This window comes from Lagopus muta, chromosome 17 (assembly GCF_023343835.1).
Source record: "Lagopus muta isolate bLagMut1 chromosome 17, bLagMut1 primary, whole genome shotgun sequence".
Classification (NCBI taxonomy): domain Eukaryota; kingdom Metazoa; phylum Chordata; class Aves; order Galliformes; family Phasianidae; genus Lagopus; species Lagopus muta.
Genome location: NC_064449.1, coordinates 4,104,189 through 4,124,371, shown reverse-complemented (window position 1 = coordinate 4,124,371; position 20,183 = coordinate 4,104,189). Strand labels below are relative to the sequence as shown.

The following is a 20,183-nucleotide window of genomic DNA, read 5'->3' as shown; positions in this document are numbered from 1 at the left end:
ACTGAATGGAGGGTGGAGGGGGGTCAGGCTGACCTGAGCCAACCCTGCACAAATCAATGGCTACAACAACAAAAAATGAATCCAAGGTGCTTTTTAAGTAACTGAGTCAAGTAGATGAAAACTAATAAAAGAGCAAAGGCTTGAATAAGTTCTCAACAGTACTGAATGAAGCAGGAAGTTAGGTTTAACAGTCTGACAAAATCACAATAGGAAATAACAGTGTCAGTGGGAAGCAGAAAACATCATTTACACCCTGAGCAAGCTTTTAGTCCCGGACCCTGCAGTGGATCAACCTTGTGAGACCAGCAAGAGCAACACAGAAAAAGGGCAGCAGGAGCAGGCAGGTTACAAAGCAGACCGATGACAAAGAGTCAGTGAGTGTGATGCTCCAGCACAGAGAGCGGCCTGTGACAAATGGGGTCGTGCTGTCTTTTGGCCTGATTTGGAGATCAGTGACCTGAAAGAAGGAGCACTGAGTAGAAGAATGTAATCTACAGAGAGCCAAAAGGAGGCTGCTTCAAGTGAGCACAGAGCCCTCGTGTCACCAGCCCAAGGAACACTGAGGCACTGTGAAATGGCCGCCACTGCATTAATGCGACAGTGAAATGCACCTCTCAACATTTCCTTCAACTGGTTACTGGGTTTGAGTGACAAAAGGACCCATCTCATCCCCACCTAAAGCATGAAAGATTGTGCTGTGTCTGTGCAAACAGGACAGACCTGCTAAGAGCCTTATGGGCTTGTTTGCACAGCCCCCACTGGAAGCACGTGTCGCATAGGAAAACAAACAAACTGGGCTGTGCTCCCCCAGCACCTCCAGGCCTCTTGTGACCCACTTTTTTGGCATTGGCAGTGGCAAGCTACATCCCTAAATTCACTAATGAATCAAGCAAATGGTTCTCTGTATCCTGCACAAAACACAAGAGAACAAAGCAGCTTGGCACCGCAGGATTTCTGAGTGCAAGGTTCTAGTGCTCATAGCAAATTAGCAATGAATTAAGGCACACAATTAGGTACAGAAGTCAGCAGAGGCTGAGCGTGCAGAACACAAAGTGGCAGGGACCAGGAGAAAGGCAAACTGAGGACACTGGTCAATAGCAAATGCAAGGCAGGCACTAAGCCGTCTGTGCTTTGTCTGAAGAAATCACCACAGAGAGTTTGCTGATTTTTGTCCCCCAGAAGAGAAAAGAAAACATACCGAAAGAGGAAAAAACAAAGAAGCGTCAGCAGAAGTGAAATGTCTGGGAGCAATGATTGAGGCAGCCTTAGTGTTAGTGTGCTTTATGTTATTTATTTGCATTACTTCCTCCCTTTATTAAATCTCCCTGGCAACTTCACACTCCATCAGTTTTTAAGTGTAACTGATGTGTCATACATGTTGTCAGAGTCTCACTGCTGCTGGAAACTCCCAGTCCAGCCATAACCCCATTCTTCTCCCGCCGCTGCTGACATGTTAATCTTTGCCACCATCACCCCTTAGACATGACCCACTGCCTTCTTCACTTCCACCCTGTTTTCATTGCTGGGGTACTGTTCTGCATGAGCAAACTGTTTAAAGGAACTCAAGCGTGAAAAGGTTTTCTGAGTTGACACTTGGGAAGCACTGCATGTGACAATCTGTTTTACATGGAAAACAAACCTTGATGTCTGTGAAATAGCCATGTGCACTGCTATGAGATATCCCAGATAATTAAGCAGATAAGAGTGATCGTTCTGCACGGCAACAGAGGAATGATGGTGCGTTGCTACCACTGAATGACCATTTAAGTCACATCCTCCCTGACTTTCCAGTGCTGCTGTGAGGGAGAACAGTTTGCCTCAGCTGATCATGCAGTAAAAAGAAAAAATAATAACAAAGGAAGTGGTGTATCTAGGAGGCACCAACTGGAGGAGATGGATCACAGGATGAAGCATCAGTTTGCTCAGGCAGCCTGTTCCCAAGGCTGAAGCCAGTATTGCTGATATATGTGCTCGCTTGCATGCACAGTCTCATGACCAAACAAAAGGCAGCTACAATCAAAATGTGGGGAAATGCTTGCCACACTCAGTGTAAACCTCAAAGAGCAAAAGTGCCATCCAAGTGCCAGAGAGACAAACTGAGCCTAAAACTGAGCTCAGCCTCATGCTCCCTGCTGCAAAATATATCTGGCCATTTCCTCCCTTCCCAAACTCCTCACCAACCTCAGATTCACAGTGGCACCTTCTCCCTGCATTTCTCAATGCCTAAGGTGTAACAGAAGCCTCCCCCCCTGTGTACAATCCAGTGCTGTTGCTCTCAGATCTCGTGAGGATTTCAATTCCTACCTGCACAGGAGCTTCTCCCATTCAAAACTTTGCAGTTTTACTTTTAGGGAGAAAATCTGCAGATTGGCAAGCCGCAAATCTCTTGCTTGTGGCTAAAAAACAGGGAAATAAAATATTCCATAGGAAGAGAAAACATGAGCAATGGGAGCTATTAAAGTCACAGCCCATTCCTGGAAGCCTGTGACCACATGGACCAATTTCCAGTCTTCCTTCCTCCTGTGCCGTTATGCAATGGAGAGATTTAATAAACATTTCACAGCCTGCTCTCCCTGATTCATTGTCTTCCTCTCTGCAGCACCGAGAATGTGGTGAGTCAGGAATCCCAGCAGGAAGAAGCTGCAGATTTACAATAATACATACAGGGCTTGAGAACACATTATTATTTAACCAACACAGATTTTTCCCTGTTTTTATCAACTAGAGGATGCAGACACGACTCCTGACATTCCCAGACTTCTTAACTATGGGGAATTTTGGAAAAACTCACCCAACTTCACAGCCGTTGCCTTTAGACAAGACAGATTTTGGCTGAATAACAACAACAACAACAAGACCTGCACAGGCTAGAAACTCCACAGTAAACAAAACTTCTGAAAGAGAAATGAGTGTAAAACCAATGATAGGGAAAAAAATGCTGACAGCACGAACAAGCTAACCTACAGGCACTGATTTTATTTTGATATTATAATCTCTTAATAGAAATCTTCGGAGGTTGGATTTAAAATTAGAACAAGATAGAACCCTTCAGTAATTCTTATCAACCCCAAATCTCACCAGACCCTCCTATGACTTAGGTTTGTTGTTACTCAATGGTGTCAACAAGCTGCGTGATGCAACAGAAATCACTGAGAATTGAGGATGTTCAGAAAGGTCAGAAAGAGTCCTTAAAAACTGCCATGGGGATTTACAGAAAATGAGAGCTTTTGTGTTTGCTTTTGTGATCAAACACAGCACAAATTCATGGATTAGCCAAAACATTTCTGTTGATTTTTTTTAAGCTTTCCAAGCTGCTTAGATTTCTCTAAAAGAATCAAGTGATTGAATTCAAGTGCCACCAACAAGTATTTATACTTATTACCTTCATGTAAGATGTTTTAATACAACATACACATCCTGTGCATAAAAACACCTACTCCTGTGGGGAAAAAAATGTCAAAAAAATTTCAATCTTATACATTTTTTTTAACTATGTAAGACATTGAAGACTTTAGAAGGTCACTGATTCCATGGTTCTCCAATGAGAGCACACAAATCTCCAGGGCATTTCAAGGCTGAAAGCTTGCTCTTTTGTACTTGCTCAGATCCACAGAAAATCAGCCTTTGTCAGCAGGAGGGACACACACATCTCTGCTTGGCCTGAGAGTCACGTTCTACTAGCATTTATTGATTTGTATGTACATTATCTTCCAAACACCCAGCGTGCATTTGGTGACAAAGCTTTCCCTGAAAATAGTAAGAGAGCTTCAGGGCTGTGAGCTGGGAGGAGGGGGGAGAATGGGCCTCATCAGCCTCATTTAGACAGCAAACCCCTTTAGAGTAACAGTGAGATGTGATCCTGCAAGCTGCCCACAATCAGAGCTGCCTCTGAAATGCCACCGATGGTCTTGGCCTGTGTGATTATCACTCACATCCTGGAAAAAGAGGTCATCCAAGAAGAGGCAAAGACCTAAAGGTAAATGAAGGTGAACCAGTACTATTTTTCTGCACACAAGAAAGGAAAAGCTACCTGGGCAGGGTACAACAGTCCAATGTAAAGAATGTATCCTCAGAGCAAACACTTAAACTGCTCCCTAAAGCTGTGCACAGACACTGCAACAATCTGGATGAAGTGTAGGAACACGTGTTCACTATGACAGCACCCACTGAGGAGCCTGATTTCCTCTGCTCGGACCTTTAGTCCTTTATCACACAGCAGCTCCTGGAGAGCAGCACCCGCCTGCAGTCATCCTCCTCCTTGCTATATTTGCTGCACAGACAAAGTGCACACACTGATTCAGTGGTGGAATAGTTCAAAAAACCCATTTATCTCAGATGCAGTCTGTTGTCATGGGCACTAAACTTTGGACATGGCAGTTATCAGGACAATAACCCTGTCCTCCAAGGCCTTGCAAGCACATCAATCAACTTCCAGCACACAGGGAAGGAGGGAAGGTAGTGTTCTTCTGCACAGTATTTTCACTGCTTCCTCTTTTGTCTCAACAGTACCCAGGGCTCACTGCAGCTTCTGTATCCTCTGCTGGAAGTGTTGAAGTTAACAGGGAAATCAAGAGATCAGAACCTATTTTTGCTGAAAAAGCATCTTTTATAATAAGGGCAGTGAAGTAAGCAAGGAGGACAAGGCAAGAGGAAAGAGGCTGCTGACTTCCCACTTGTGAATCTCACTGTATTTCTCACTGTCTGGAGGAAAACTCCCAGTGTGGAGACAATCAGAAGGCAGAAAAAAAGCTCTCTGGGATGCTCCAGGATTAAAAAAAACCTGTCATGTTTTGCAGTAATCAGGAACAAGTTAAGTGCAGTCTTACCTGGATCTGTCCTTTTCCCATTATGCGATCTGTGCTCTCTCCATCCTCTTTGGTGAGCTTCATTTTGTTGTAGCACTTTTCATAGCACAAAATCCGCAGAGTCTGTGAGCCTTCCAACTCAATCTCAAACTCCTGCAGGGCACCAGAAAAGGACAGAGCAATGAGTGCACCACAGCAAGACGTTCAGTCTCTTCATAGTCAGGATATTATCCTTAAAACTCTTCAGGAAGGAGCACTTCAGGTCTGGCGAAGATCTCCTTCCTCATGAAAATGGTCTGAAAATAAACTGAAGGCTGTACTTTGTACATATGAGGTGGCCAAATTAGAGACTAAGGCAGTTGGCTCCTTAGCCAGGTTTCACTGACATGCAGCAAAGCATCATTTAAAGAAACAAACTCGCCTACGTTCGTCTAATTTTGCTCTCCTGCAGGTTTGCAAGTTGGCTGTAAGCAGGCACACGTCTAATTCTTTCTCCTCACAACAAATAAAAGCACCTCCAAAAAATCCTCCTTCAGTATATTATCACTGATGTCTTATTAAAAAAAAATAATAATCAAGTATATCTGTTTAAATGATGAGATGCTGGAAAATGCAGGACTCATTTTGTACTGAAAAATTTATTTAACTCCATCCAGATCAAGAGGAAATCTGTGAGAAGGAATTAGAGCCAGGTGGATCTGCCATCAATGTGATTGCTGAAAGGCAGCACATGCTGCACAAATCCAAAGCACGCAGCCTGGGCTTCAGACAAGATGTTCTTTCATTTGCAGTTTTTCTACCCATCACACACTGATGTCACATGGAAAACAGCACATCAAGAACAACCCAACCTACCTCATTCCAGTTGGGCTCCGTGGTGTCTCTGTACACCCTGGTTTTGGCCTTGTTCACAAAATACCCAAAAGAATCAACCTCTAACGTGCAATACAAATCTGAGAAAGGGGAGAGAAAAACTTCATAAATATTTCTAGAACCTCCTATCTTACATTACTCACCTTTAGGGTGTTTCTTCATTTATATCTTCTCTGTAATAGTACCAGTAACACTGCCCAATGCAAATTTTGTCATCTGGACCAGCAGAGTTGCTTTTATGAAGCTGAATTACCAGCACTCTGGTATAAATAACCTCAGCACAGACAAGCCTTTCACTTATGAGTCTGGTGTGTGCTGTTAACTAGTATTTCCCAATCAAGCCACAATGAGCAGAAGGTTTACACCAATGAGAAATGAAACTCCCCTAGGTAGATACCGGATCCCATCAGCACATTGGAGCTGATTTCACTGGCAACAGCATCTGCATAACATCCCTCAGAGGCTAGGTTAGGGCCGAGTCATCAAAACCTCATTATCTCCACACTGTTTAATTATGTGGTATCTCATGTTTTTAAAAATAGTGATGAACTGCAGACATTGCCCCTACTTTTATGCTTTTAGCTATGTTAGCCAGTACCACTGCACTCCTCTAAATTCATACCAATGTCCCAATTTCACTTCCAGTTCCCCAAATCACCACTCCTCTTCCTCATCATCATCCCAGTTACTGCAGTCCTAAATGAATCCATACCCAGCTGACAACAGCACCATCATCTCCCTCCTGCTATCTAACATCCCCCAAAACCTCTGTGTTACAGAACTACAACTCACTTGAACTTTGTTTGAATCCTGTGGCAGAGTGGACAATGACATTCAGGAATCCATAGAGACCTGGAGATTCATCATCTACACAACAAAGCAAAGGAACGCTGTTAAATTCACAGAGAAGCCAAGAGCGAAAGGCAAAGCAATGAGTTAATTTTGCAGAAGTTAATGTCCCTAAAATGGATGTAGCAGGAACATGTATTGTAGCCATTTATAACTTCTGGCAATTTGGGGCTTTTACAATGCCACTGCTAGGGTCAGCAAGACAGCGTGGAAGAAAAACAGAGGACAAAAGTAAAATATAGACACAAAGCCTATACCAGCAGGCTAAAAAGCAACACAGGATGGGCTCTGACGCAGTGTCCTACATTTGGAAATCATCACCAGATTGAAGCTGTAGCAGAAAGAAATACTAAGAGTAGCTCTAGGGGAAATGCACAAAGGCAGGCAGAGACAGGCTTTCACTGCAGCTACACCATATGAAAGCATAAACTGTACGTCTTACCTTCCTTATTGATAGTGAGGGGAATGTTGTGAACTGTCTGGAGTTTCACACAGGAATTTGTCAGCATCTGGAGCTCCACTGATGTGAGTGAGAAGCTTTTAAAGCCTGCCACGGAAATTCAAAGGGAGAGCAATTAAATTCAAAGCAAAAGCTGAATGCATGCTCTCTTATTCTGGGCATGCACAGGACAGCTGCTCCCTGGGCAACACTCAGCAACAGTACCATAGCACTTAGGTCTGTACTACTGCTGCAGCCTATCTCTGTTTAGGACATGTTCAATTATTCCAAATTTAGAGTAAAATGTCCCATAATGGTTCACAGGAATTAAGGGGCACCCACATTCTTGCAAAGCCAAAAAACACCCACACCAAAATAAAAGTCTCTGGTCAAAAGTGCAGTTGTTTCCTCTGCCTGGAACTACACATCTCTACCTGGAGGGTAATTGAGAGAAACTCCTCCCACACATTCCCTACGTGGTATGGGAAGCAAAATTCCTACAGACAGGCTCAGATGTGCAGTGACAGAAGACTTTCAGATTCCACTCTGAATGCCCCACACCATATCCTCTGGATTCAATATCACAGCCTTTGAACCAATAGCCAGCTAAGGGTCACTCACATTTCTTCTGCTGCTCCCGGATGTTCTCCCTCCACTCTGCCCTTTCATAGTCCGATGAAATGAGGAACGTGTAACTCTACCCAAAAAACAGAAGAACATGGGGTATGCATTAATCTGATCCACTGCTGAGAGCTGGTCTGCCTCCAATATTTTCTCCAGCAGAAATTCTTGGATATACTGCTCTTCTGGTACTCTTCCCATTGCCCTACATCACGGTTTTGTCAATGACAGGCAGGACTCTGGCACTGTGCCCTGTCAGCAGTGTGTCAGCAGCACCAACAAACAGACTCCTGCAGTCACAGCCTTCACAGGGCTCTGCCCTGCAAACAGCAGCTGTGGCCCTGGCAGCATGATGTCCCACGACAGCTCTGCACAATTCCTTACAGCAGCTGCACCACAAAACCTAAAAGCTTCCATGACAGGCCAAGACACTGATGCAAGCTGAAGAAGCAGTTACCAGCTTCTGAATTTTGACTGGTTTGTAACAGGATCTTGTGACAGTCTTTTGCCTTGTGTGTGCTAAGGCCATGGAGATAGGTTCCAGTACTGGCAGAGCAGGTGATACCTCTGGCACACTGAGAGTCCTGCAAAGCTAAAAGGAGATCGTTCTCAGCATCCCTGGTGCCGAGTGATTCTGTGAAGGGCAGCACACAGCTCTGAGAAGGCAGCCCTGAATGCACTAAGCCTTGAACTGAAGGGGAAGCCAAAAGGGAGTAGCTGCAGAGCTTTTTCTTAGGTGAAAAGGGCAGTTCCTATTGCTGTGACAGGACTTGTCTTGTCCCAGACAGGTGTTCAGCTAATACATTCATTTATATTTTTTATGCCAATGTCACATTCAAATTAGTCATGGCCTCCCGAGACATTATCATAACCTTAGTTATGGTTAGGTGTCTGCTCCTTGGAAAGTGCTTTCAGACCAGACAGAAGAAAATAGGATCTCCTTATACAATGCATGTGCAAGCACACAGAGCCCTTTAGCATTTTTCTATTACACAAAGCCTGAGACAGACCAAAACAGCCACTCACCTTGCCATTGCGATTGTGCACCCGGAAAGCCATGTTGGGAGACATCAGCAGCAGGAGTGATTCCTGTTCCGAGAGCTTCTTTTTCAACCTCTCAATGACCTTGCTGCCCTTATTGGCCCTCTGAATGGTGGGGGGAGAGAAGAAGACAAAAGGACACACACATCATTCTCCTAGACTTGCTCTCATTTACACCAACACACATTTTCAAATCCACAGTTCCTTTTCTCTAAAGGAAATGAGGATATACTCTGACAGATGCCAGACTTTCCACATATTGGTATGCTACACTCCCAGCCTTTCTCATGTCTACAGCATGAGAGCTCCATTTTCAACATAAATGCCTGGAAATAATCACAGGCAGATCCATGTAAGCAGAGGAGCAATACGGCATCTTTTGTTGTTTCTGCCTCCAACTGAGGAGGCCATCATACAAGCAGTGCACCAGAATGAGAATAACGGGCTGTGCAGCAGTCTAGATGTCACTGATAACTGAGCTGTACCACAAATCTCTGCTGAACAGCCTGTTTTAGCAGGATTCTCCATGCTTCTATCAGCATCTCATCTCAGCAGAGATATTGAGTTTGTTCTGTATGTGGGATGGAACTGGCTTTTTTTGTGGGTTTTTTTTTGTCTTTTACCTTTTCACGCTGGATATCATTCTTGATCTGGGATATCTTGATTTTCATGGCATCCAGTTCCTCATCAGGTACCAGTGGGATGTTGGGAACTGCCTCGGACTCATCCACCATTTGGAAACTAAGGTCAGTGAGTGGGATGTACCATTTGCAGTCATACTGCTGGCTTTTTCTGAAAGACAGAAGGTCCAAACCTTTGCTCCTTACTGGTGCTTGGCAAATACTCACTTCCTCTTCCTACAGGTCATTGCTCATTATAGCTCATAAGATACAGAAGTAGGGACAGCTTCTTTATGACTTCCACATCAGAAAAAAATCTGGTAAAATGCTGCTTTCCAGTAAGAAAGCCAAGGAGGGCCAATTGCCAGTACAGTGCAAAACAAAGCAAATTGTTTTGTTACCTAGTTTCTTCTGTCCTAAAAAACCCACAAAAATCTTTTCAGTCCTCTGCTCTGCCTCTTCAAAGCCTCTATAGAGGCAGAGTTTGAAAGCAAAGCCACATGTGTGAATGGATGGCTGCCTGTGGTCTAAAGCTCAGGTCTCTCCTGCCTGAGCTGGGATGGTTGAGTGGGGGTAGAAGTGTCAGCATACAAACTTCCATGTAACCCAATCAGAAGAAACTACACCTTGTGACTGCCATCCTGTGGTGCTCTCACCAGAACAGCCTGTCCACGTTTTTTTTAATGTTTTGTGCTATTTACTCCCTTCTTCACCCCTCCTGCCAATATCAGACATTCTTGGGAAAGTCCCACTCTCTTCAAAATTACTTCCCTGGAAGTATGTGCTTCAAAAAGGGCACGAGCAACTTGTTTGAGGAGAACAAGGAGAGGAGTTTCTCAGAGTGAAGGTCTCCTGTGACGGCCAGCACTTCCTTGCTGATCACTCTCTGTCCAACTACATTTTATAGATTCTGGTTACCCAGGACTGGAGTATTCAGATTCAGCTGCTGTTGCTGGCTGAACCCAGGACTCTGCTGAAGCTGAGATGCAAAACACATAGACCAGAAGGGAAACCTCACCCTCCAATCTGCTTTTTGAGCTTGGCACACAGGAACAGATCAGTAAAAAGAAAGACGTGGCGTAGTTTGCGAGCCCCCTCAACGAGCTCCACCATGAAACTGTCCTTCAGGAGCTGCCGGTGCTGGTGAAAAACAGAAAATGTTTCAGTTAGTGAAGAAAGAGCCCAGATAAAGCACTGCGCCTCCCTCAGCGACGCACTCCTGATGCCTGACTCCTACCAGAGCCAATTTAATAAACTGTTCCAATTCAGCAAAAAAAACAGGCTGTTATGTGCTCCTTGCTGTGAGCTCTGCTCCCTGCTGCTGCCTTCTCTCTCAAGGGCAAAAATGGCCTTATTCATCAGGTGCCAGGTCAGAGCTGAGGTTTATTTCCATCACCTGTCTCTGAGACCAAGTGTTACTTATGGTGAGTCATCGCCTGGCTTTAAGTGCCCAAGGGCCACCATCACAGCATCCCTCTTACAAACCAGCAGAGAGCAGAAAACACCACTTTTCTGTCCAGACTTCCCCCATCATCCAGCTACTGAATTCAGCTCCAGCTACCCCCACTCTGCATTAGCTAGATACAAAATGTGTACCTTGCAAACTTCTCTGTAGTCCCTTACCTGCTTGTGTTTAAACAGGATCATCTGGATATGCACCCACCCCACACCTATTCAAAGCTTTAAAAGCTTTTTTTTTTCCCCCTAAATAATTAATAAAGTAAATCGAATGTTCCCCAAACCTAGATGATAATTTGCATTACCTCCATACCTTTATTCCTATTTCTAGTTCCCAGAAGACTTAAAACCTCCTAAATAACAGGCATACATTGGAGGGCAAAAGCATCTTTTCCCTTCTTCCCCTACAGGGACTCCATAGCTGACAGACAAAAAGGCCGGAGCACTGGCACTGAGACAGATGGGTCTGTGCTGTCACTAGTGACCAACACAGGAGTTTCAAGCCTTCCTCTATGCCCAGGCCTTCTGTTCTGATGTCAGGATCAATATGAGTCCGAGTGCACATCATGCAGAATAGAAATTTCCCCTCATTTTCAAAAGCAAGCCAAGGGTATGTCACTTTGGCAAAATTTATTCCCACAAATATGTCTGTCAGTGTTAGTTTGCTTCACAGCCAGTACAAGCAGCCACCATCACCTTCTGCACGCAGGTTTCCTAAGATGCTTTTTCCTCATCCTCATAGTACTTCTACTTGTTACTCCAGCTAGGATGATGGCCTGCTGACACCAATGAGTGACATGACACACACTGTACATGCCAAGACAGCACCATGGTTGGAGATAGGAGATCAGCTCACATTGCTCAGTGCTAACCAACAACACCCCCTTCTGCTCTGTCACTGTCAGCCTTCTCCAGGCCCACGCACGACTTGTCAGTAGGACAAGCATCTCCGCAGGAAACTCATATGCAAAATCTGTCCTCTGCCAAGAGGCAGCCCTGCTCAGCTGCGCAGCAGTGTGCAATAGGAAAGCAGTTAACCTCACCAAGGTCAAGACATCCAAACCAGAACTCATGCCTCAGTTTCTCAGGGTTATGCCTCATGGGTTTTACTCGCTGCATGACTTAACAAGCCTTGAGCACGTTTACTGCAGAGGGTGTGGGAGTGCAAACCTCCGCTCTCCTTCTCCTTCCTCCTACCATCCGTCCCACCCTGGCTCTCCAAAACGAAAACAAACCACATCAGCCCCAGCAGGCAGCATGGCAAGAAACACAGGAGATAAATGTCCTTGCAGTCACAGTTCTTGTTTCTAGTCTGTTCTAGAATGCCCTAAACTTCCTGACACAGACTAAGGGTCTGCATTTTCCTGTCTGCAGCTTGCAGCCACAAGCTGCTGAAGTACAGATAGCATGTCAGCATCTCACCTTGGGTCTGCCTGCCACCACACAAAAGCCCCAGTAGTCAGTGAGCAGCAGTAAAAGCTGCACCTTTCCCATAGTACCATCAGTACTGCTTCCTAGCAGACTGTTGCACCATCTCTGGGCACAAATCTGTGAAGATGCAGCATCCAGCAGTGATTCAGGCTCTGGAAGGCCCATATATACATTAATATTTAATTTTTAGGCATGATCTTCCTGGTTTCTCCTCAGTGGTTTTGGAGGGATGGCCTGCCTGCATTGGTGTGCACTTGCACACAGCTCCCCACTCCTGCCTGATGAACAAATCCTAGGTAGGCAAGAAACTAGCAAACAGCTTTGAAAACAAATAAATAAAAAGGAGGTGGCATGTTGGCAGTAACAAAAGCACTCCACAGCTGCAAAGAATTTCTTTTGGGAGCAATAATGAAGCAGGGAAAGAGATTTTGTGAACAAGCCCAAAACCTGATCTCGGGCTGCTAAATCTGATGCATATTAATTATGCTGCAACTCAGCTCAGCTCCTCTGGGGCAATGAGAATAGCTTCTTGTTGCCTGCCCAACCTCTGCTTATTGTTCACCCTAACCACAGTAATTTGAAGGTAAGCATTTCCTCCAGTGAAGGGAAGCCTATGCAGAGGGAACAGTAACTGCAGGTCTTAGTGTCAAGCCTCCACAAAGTAAGAAGAGTCCATCAGTAATCCCTTCAGCAAGCCTCCATGCAGCCTTCCTGGTCCACATAGGTGACCCCTCTTTCTGCCTCCTAAATTCGCACAGTCTTTGGCTGCCATCATCCAGGCAGACTTTCTCCAAGCAGTCATGCTCTCTGTCCCACATCTCCCTCAAATCCAAGCAGAAAGCTCAGCTATACGATGCCAAATCAGGGGTGTGATTTACAGCCTTTGTACTTCCCATCTGGGACTAAGGTACCACTTGTTTGCACTGAGCTTCTTTTGGCTGGCACTCTGGGGTATGAATATCCAGATCGACAGGACACAGTGCTTCTATGAGGCAGCAGAAGTCTTTGGCAGCAAGTTCTCTCAGAAATAGAGTTGGGTGGAAAGAAGACAAGGGTATATTTCCTAAGTTTGCTTGGATCAGAAGTAAAGAGGTGAAAGGGATGTATGCTAGTCAGCCACTCAGGAAAATACTAAGCTTCCCAGAGCTGTCATTCATTTCTTCTCACTGAGGAGCTAGTTTAGAAAGCTTCCCCTTTGGAGCAAAGGCATACTACCACAATGAGCAACCAAGGATCTAGGGAGGAGAGGAGAGGAAAAAGAGTTTGGGGGTCAAGACAGGAAATTTATCCTCATAAGGGTGTGAGCTTGATATTAGGTCTAACTACCAGCTTCTCTGGGAAAACAGGACTTTCATTAGGGCTGGCCACAACAAGCGTGCACCAAGCTGCTCAGCATCAGTGGAGCCGAGGAGGAGCACTTCCAGCACAGGGTCACATCCTTTGTTGCAAATGAGTCAACTTGCCAGGAGGGCTCAGCAGGTCAGAGGGAAACAATAAAAGGATTTCCCAACTGGCTTACCAGATCCCTGCCAAACCCCACAGCCAGGGAGCACAAGGCACCTTTCTGACCTCCTGCATGAGTCAGCCCATCCTACCCCACACCCTGGGGAAGCCAGGGGTCCCCATAGGCAGCACGTCTGCCTGTCAGGTACCCATATCACCTCAGTTCCATAGGTCATACTAGCATTTTGGGAACCAAAGTCTATAAAGGTTAACTCTCTCCTGAGGGCACCAAGAGCTGTTCCTTTGCTAGCCTTTGGTTAAACAGTCTCCCAAAACATGAGGTCTTTTATCTGAACGAATGGTCCCATGATACTGTATGTCACATACAACATGTGCTGGGAGACCATCTCTCTCAACTTTGTTTCTGAAGTTACACTGTTTGCTAAGATTACAAAAGGTGTTAAAGGTTTTCCTAAAATTCACTATAGATTACAGAAACACCAAAGACACATCCAACAAAGCATGGGCTTAGTATCAGAGTGGCAGTGCAGTGGCAGAGGGACTCCATGTGTCCTACAAACAGCCCCAAGACTAACAGGTGTTCAGCTCAGGAGCTCAGCTCAGATGCTGAAAGATTTTCGAGGACATCTAGAGGAAAGCTTCTTATTTCGTATCATTATAGAGTGAATTATACAGCCTTTACCTCTCAAACAGGGCCTGGGCAAACTGTCACCTACCAGAGGCTTTTGCTATGCTACCATATTGGTTCAGTACAAGCCCCAAGTCTCCTTTCTAGACCCTGCTTTCTTTTTCATGTTTTTAGCTGCTGCTTCTCTCACCCCCATCTCTGTGTTCCAGACAGAAGAGCTCTCCCTTTATGTCCTTCAGTGCTTGGATATCCTCTTTGGACTGCCTATTGCTGTCCTCTTACCTCTGCCAGTGAGCACCTTCTCTGCTACCAACGTGCTCATCTATTCATTCTACAGTGTTTTTGTGCTATTTGTAAAGGATAAATCCTTCTGCTGTTGAGTACTGCTTAACTCCAAGAAGCGTGGCAGAAGATCAGCCTGAGACACGTTACAAGTGGAATTTAAAAATATATTCATCCAAAACCACAGCTGTACAAAGGGCCATCTCCTCACACGACAGCCAAGCAAAGAGCTCATCCGACATGGTGACAGCAGCAGCGTGCGTGGGTGAGAGCCCCCGGAAGGACTGGAACATGTGTGATGCAGGAGGAGAAGGGTAAAAGCAGAAGATGGGTATTGGCATATGTCAGTGAGGAAGAGTGGCTTGGCTTTCTGCAGAGCGTAGGAAGAAAATGATTCCTTGTGTGTGCGCATGTTTCAAGACCAGCACTGGAGAATTAAGGGATTCTGTGCTTGGAGAGATAAATTGGCTGCTTTTTGCATATCTAGTAGGTTTTTTTCTTTATTTTTTTCCTCCCAAGCTTCTGTCACCAGAAGCTCTCTGACTCCAGCTGTATTTTTTAAATATTCTACTGTCAACACCTGCCCAAAGGCTCCAGGAGTAATAGGCACCAGGCTTTGAGCTGTGCATGCCTGCCTGCATCTAGGCTTAGTCCTCAACTTTCCAAAGGCTTTACTTTGCACTTCTGCTCCCTTGCAAACCTCCTCTCCTATTCTAAGTCAAACAGAAGCCTAAAGCAGTGCTATCTAGTTTATTGCCTGCAGCTACAAGCCTTGTTTAGGTACGTGTTAGAGCAGTCTGCCAACAACCTCTTCTCTCAAGGGCAGGAGGGGAAGGTCCACAGCAGCATAAGCAGATACAAAATGTGATTTGGGGGGGTCTTATTTCCAGAAGGAACAGCCCGTCTGCTCTCTTTGCATAAAGACTGGTGCTGAGGATAACAGACACTAAGCTACTCAGCCAGTAGAGTGACCCAGAACTAATAAAATGGCTTAGTTTTCAGGTAGCTCCATCCCTCCATACCACTGTGTGATCACATAAACCCAGCGCTAACACTTCAAAGAGAGTAGGAGTGTGCAGCCATGGGTGAGACAGAATGGCAGCCACCACCACTCTGATTAGTTTGAACTATTCTGAAACAACACCCTGCAAAGAGTAGAGATGAGCTGAAGCCTAGGAAGGAACACACATCAAATGAACTCTGCAGCTTTGTTAACCTCTGCTTTACAAGAATGGGCCGAATTAGCTGGAAGCACAAATCTTGGCAGGGAAAGATGACACACGCTCCAACAGTCATTTGCATCCAGGTTCAGCTGAGAAGAAACATGCAATCTGCAGAGCTCGTTTGTTAATAAGTCTGGGAGGGCTATAACTCCCTCCCTTCTGGCATATATTTGTACATGCTTCATCTCAAAGCACTTATTTTCCTGCTTGTCTAAGGGACCAACCCCTGTAAAACCTTAAATAGGTTTCCTATTAAAGATGAAAGAACAGAGGAGAAGAAGGGTCAGCAGTGAGCACGTAAGAGGCCTGCTCCATGGTCTTAAGGGGTGCAAGATTCTCCATATTCCCTTTCTGAGTCAAAGGGTGCTGTGCTATGCAGACCCCCTTCCCTCCTTTTGTGAAACTGATTTTTTGAGTTGGTGAAGTGGATATCTGCAGATAAAACATCAAAAATACGAAGAAGTAAAATTACAGAAGTAGTAAGCTGGGAAGGAGCAGCGAGAGAATGGCACAGATCAGGTTGAAGGGAGACAGAGTCAAAAGTCTGGAAAAAGCCTTCAATAAATCCCTCCTGGCTCCCCTGTGCTGCCAGCTACAAAAGGCCCAAACCATTCCTGAGAGCTGGACCTGAAATTCTCCAGGCAAGACCAGAAAAGCCATCAAAAATTGCTAAGTCTTTACTCCTCCCCACACTTCTGCCTTTCCTTCAGAGTCTTACTATGAGGACATATTCAAACCCTTCTGCAGATCATGGAGGAACACAGTGCATCCTTCTCCTCAGCACAGACTCCAATGCTCTGCTAGTTAAATTCAGCCTCAGGGCCACTGCTGCCTTCCCAAACACCAAACAAATGCATTGAGTGAACCACTCACAAACCAAACAGGATGGGGCTGGTGCTATCCTGGATCCTCTGTACCAGCAGTCCCTAGCAAACTACAGAACAAAGAACTGTGGTTATTGTTAGCCTGACCAGCAGCAAGGGCCAAACTATATGCAGTATTCCCTCCATCCTGGCTTGTAGGCTTAGCCCAATTGATCCTCCCTTTCCTGTTACAGCCCCTTCTGTCTCCGCAGTGAATGGTTTTACTCCCTTTGCATTCATCTCCTCACACTAACTGAAATATTCATTCAGCCCCAGCAGATTAAATCTTGTTCGTGCATCACAGAAAACTTTCAGTTCACATATATAAACCCAGAACTAGCAAAAAAGCCTGCCATGCGAAACAGGATTTGGATGCTCCTGCGCAGGAACAATATCTGATGTCATTCAGGAAGGCAGCAGGCAGGTCAGTGTGAGCCAACGCTCACAGAGCAGGAACCACCTTTTGTAAAAGAGATCAAGACTGTTCGTGAGCTTGTTCTATGTTTTGACCTGCACTCTTCTTAGCAGCCTGTCACTGGGGACATTAGCCACTCGCTGCTTTCCTCAGTTCAAAGAGATCCTGAAAAAAAGAGCTGGAGAAAAGGAGATTTGACTCCTCCCCATGATGCACCCCAAGGAGGAAACACACTGCATAAAAGGCAAGGACTGGGGAAAAAAGACAACTGAGATCAGCACCTAAGCAATGCATGGGGGGAAAATGCTGTTTTCCCTCCTTCCTTTTTTCACCAAGGAAATTTCAAAGGGGAGTAAGACAAGTAATAATAACAATAATAAAAAAAAGCTATCAAAGCAAGCTGGTGACTCATTAAAATAAAAAAATGCATTATGTATTGAGGGTAGTCAATTAGGAAATGCGAACTGCACACTGTCCTGTCACCCCAGGGGAAGCATAAGCAAGGGGAGTGGGAGGAGAAAAGGAAAAATGTACAGGCATAAACAAAACCCAGCTATGACCCCAAGGTGAGTAGCCTGTAGGAAGCAACACCTGTCACTAACCCACACAAAGCAGTTGGAAGCCTGCTTCAGCCTCTGGATTATTATGCAAAGAATGAACGTAGCTACTCCCCAGACAGATAGATACTGATTCGAAAGAATGTGGAATACAACTGGAGAAAGTATCCACATTCAGCCTCTCAAAGTGGAAGACAAACAGGGAAGCATCAGAAGCAAGTTCTTTTCTTCCCTAGGCTCAGTACAAGGAGCGTGCAGTGAGGGAGAGCACAAAGGGTTCCAGTTTCGTCCAGCACACCTACAGCCCTATCCTTCAATATACACTCTCCCTCCATCACACACAAAAGCACTAGAGAACCACTGAGCTTGTGAACAGGCCTGCTGAGCACAATTCCAACAGGCCTCCTCCTTCCTGCTTTGTAAGATCTGACAAACATATTGCTCCAAAAAGAGATCATCAGGATTATCCTCCCAAGCCAGCCCCGCTGCCTATGCACTGGCACTTCATTAGGATTCTGCATGACACTTCCCAAAGCCTGCATCCCTCATTGAGATGCTGACAGACAACCAGAGAACACAAAGTGCTCCCTCCCCTGCACGGGGACATTCCAGCCTGCAGTTTCTGCTGTGACTCAATCAGCATCCACTTTAATGAGGCTATCTACTATCTCCAGGCCTGGTGACTGATGTTTGAGCTTCCATCTCAGCCTTCAATTGCTCAGTCTCCCCTCTTCTCAGCAGCAGCCTTCCTCAGTTAACAAAATGAGAATAGGAGCAAGCGTCACAGGTGAACAGTACACCTAATTTCCAGTACTGCAGCTTCTAGCTGATCTTTGTCAGCTGATAATCAGTTTAACAGCTAAAAGCAAGCATGTTTAGCTGACAGGATTTGGGAATACATCTTGAAGGTTTGTGGTATGTTAACAATCTTCTGGGATTTGTAGGAGATGTTTTTGTACAGGGTAATTTGGGTCACTTTTGATCAGCCAGTGTCTTCAGCATGCTGCCACAATTCCTCTTACAAATTTATTATTTGAGCTGCACCTCCTTTTTGTCCAATATCCTACATCCTCCTGTCTCTTCGTACTTCTGTCAGTCCCAGTGTGCCCTCATCAGGAAGGACTGAACTGTCATCTAATGAAATCACAAGGCGTATGAATCGAGCCCATTCAGGCACGCAGAAGTTTACTGCTGTGTAGGTTTATGCTTTCCTTGCACAGCATGACATGCAGGTAAGGGAACCCCACGTTTTGGAGCTTCTTGGGCATATTCAAACTCATAGCAGAGCTGAGAAGAACTGTACCACACCTATAGGATTTTAACATCTCCCTCAGCTTTCCCAGCCCATTTCATTTGTTTTGCTTCTCTGTCCCACTCACAATATTGTTCTTTAGAAATGAGGATGCAAAAAAAATGAGTTTATGGCATGAATTAATATTTAGGCCATAACATTTCCTAACCTGTTATGATTTCTGATAATTCCTCATCTTTTTCTCTTCCTAGGCTTCCTGTGTGTTTGCAGGTAAAATATATTTACTACATAACTATGCATTGCAGAAATGATGTATGACAAATCATTATAAAAGTGCTAAGGACAAAACTCTAATCATTCTTTTCCTCCTGGTTTCCAAACTGTTTTCCTAGCAGAAAACAGAGAGGAGCTGTATGATATCCTTTAGAAAACAAGGACACTGTATAAACTGTTTCTTAGCAACAAACAAATTAATAGCTCAGGTTCCCAGTCTGCTCCACAAAGGTACAACCAGTATTTAGGAACTGAGAAAATAATGGAAGCAGGAAGACTCACCTCCCCCTTCTTTACAGTCATGGACTGCCGACGAGGAGTGATCTCCTCATTGATGCTGGAAAGGAAGTTCTGCGAGATCCGCAGGGCGTCCTGCAGGAGTGGATGATCAGGGTGGCTCACTGGAGTGTGCTTGAGCAAATCCTGCCACCAAGAACACAAGCGAAGAACAGAATCATGAGCAGCACTGGAAAGCAGTGCCCCCAGAGCTAAGTCCCCAACTGAAGCCATCGAAGAAGATACTCCATGGCTTCTTACAGGCTAGAGTAAGGCTGTAACTACACAGGAAGAGAAACGACAACTTTGCAGTTTGTAACATCACTGGAGAGCTACCAGGGTACCATGGGCTCCCTCTCCTCAGTGTAAACAGAAGAGGCTCCTATGCAGCACAGCAGCTTAGTTTTTGCAGTCCTGCAGCTCAGTGGGAAACATGAGAGGAAAAGAAAATAGGAAATGGGAGAAAAGTTGGAAAGCTACCCTTCAGATACTTACATGCAGTACAAGTGTGCTGCGAGTCACTCGATCCACTGGCTTGTATAGCAGAGCTGTGAAAAAAACGCAGCAGGAACATAAAAAAGAGGTACCTAAATGCAGCCCTTAGAGAACAACTTGTCCAATGCCACTGAGCATACAGGCACAGGTTTATTAACTGATGAGGTACTAGAAACTCTTCTCCAAGGTTAACGTGCTACACAGCCAGTAAAATACACATGAACGCACAGAGGAAATAAACATGCTCTACAGCAAACAAATACCCACTTGTGAGCATATTCTGTCACACAGTGGGTGAGGAGCACACAAGGTGGTACA

The 20,183-nt window shown here is 45.1% G+C and overlaps 1 protein-coding gene across 4 annotated transcripts in view; it reads right to left on the bottom strand.

Annotated features, from left to right (window-relative positions):
* BCR (BCR activator of RhoGEF and GTPase) overlaps positions 1-20,183 on the bottom strand; it is a 102,570-nt gene that overhangs the window by 15,849 nt on the left and 66,538 nt on the right. For all 4 annotated transcript variants that reach the window (XM_048963728.1, XM_048963727.1, XM_048963729.1 and 1 more), the window contains 10 exons: positions 19,866-19,918; positions 19,377-19,517; positions 10,267-10,388; positions 9,252-9,420; positions 8,614-8,733; positions 7,588-7,663; positions 6,970-7,074; positions 6,471-6,545; positions 5,661-5,758; positions 4,827-4,958 (listed from right to left, as the gene is read on the bottom strand). In XM_048963728.1, coding sequence (XP_048819685.1) covers positions 4,827-4,958; positions 5,661-5,758; positions 6,471-6,545; positions 6,970-7,074; positions 7,588-7,663; positions 8,614-8,733; positions 9,252-9,420; positions 10,267-10,388; positions 19,377-19,517; positions 19,866-19,918 — 1,091 coding nt within the window. The remainder of the gene's footprint in view (positions 1-4,826; positions 4,959-5,660; positions 5,759-6,470; positions 6,546-6,969; positions 7,075-7,587; positions 7,664-8,613; positions 8,734-9,251; positions 9,421-10,266; positions 10,389-19,376; positions 19,518-19,865; positions 19,919-20,183) is intronic.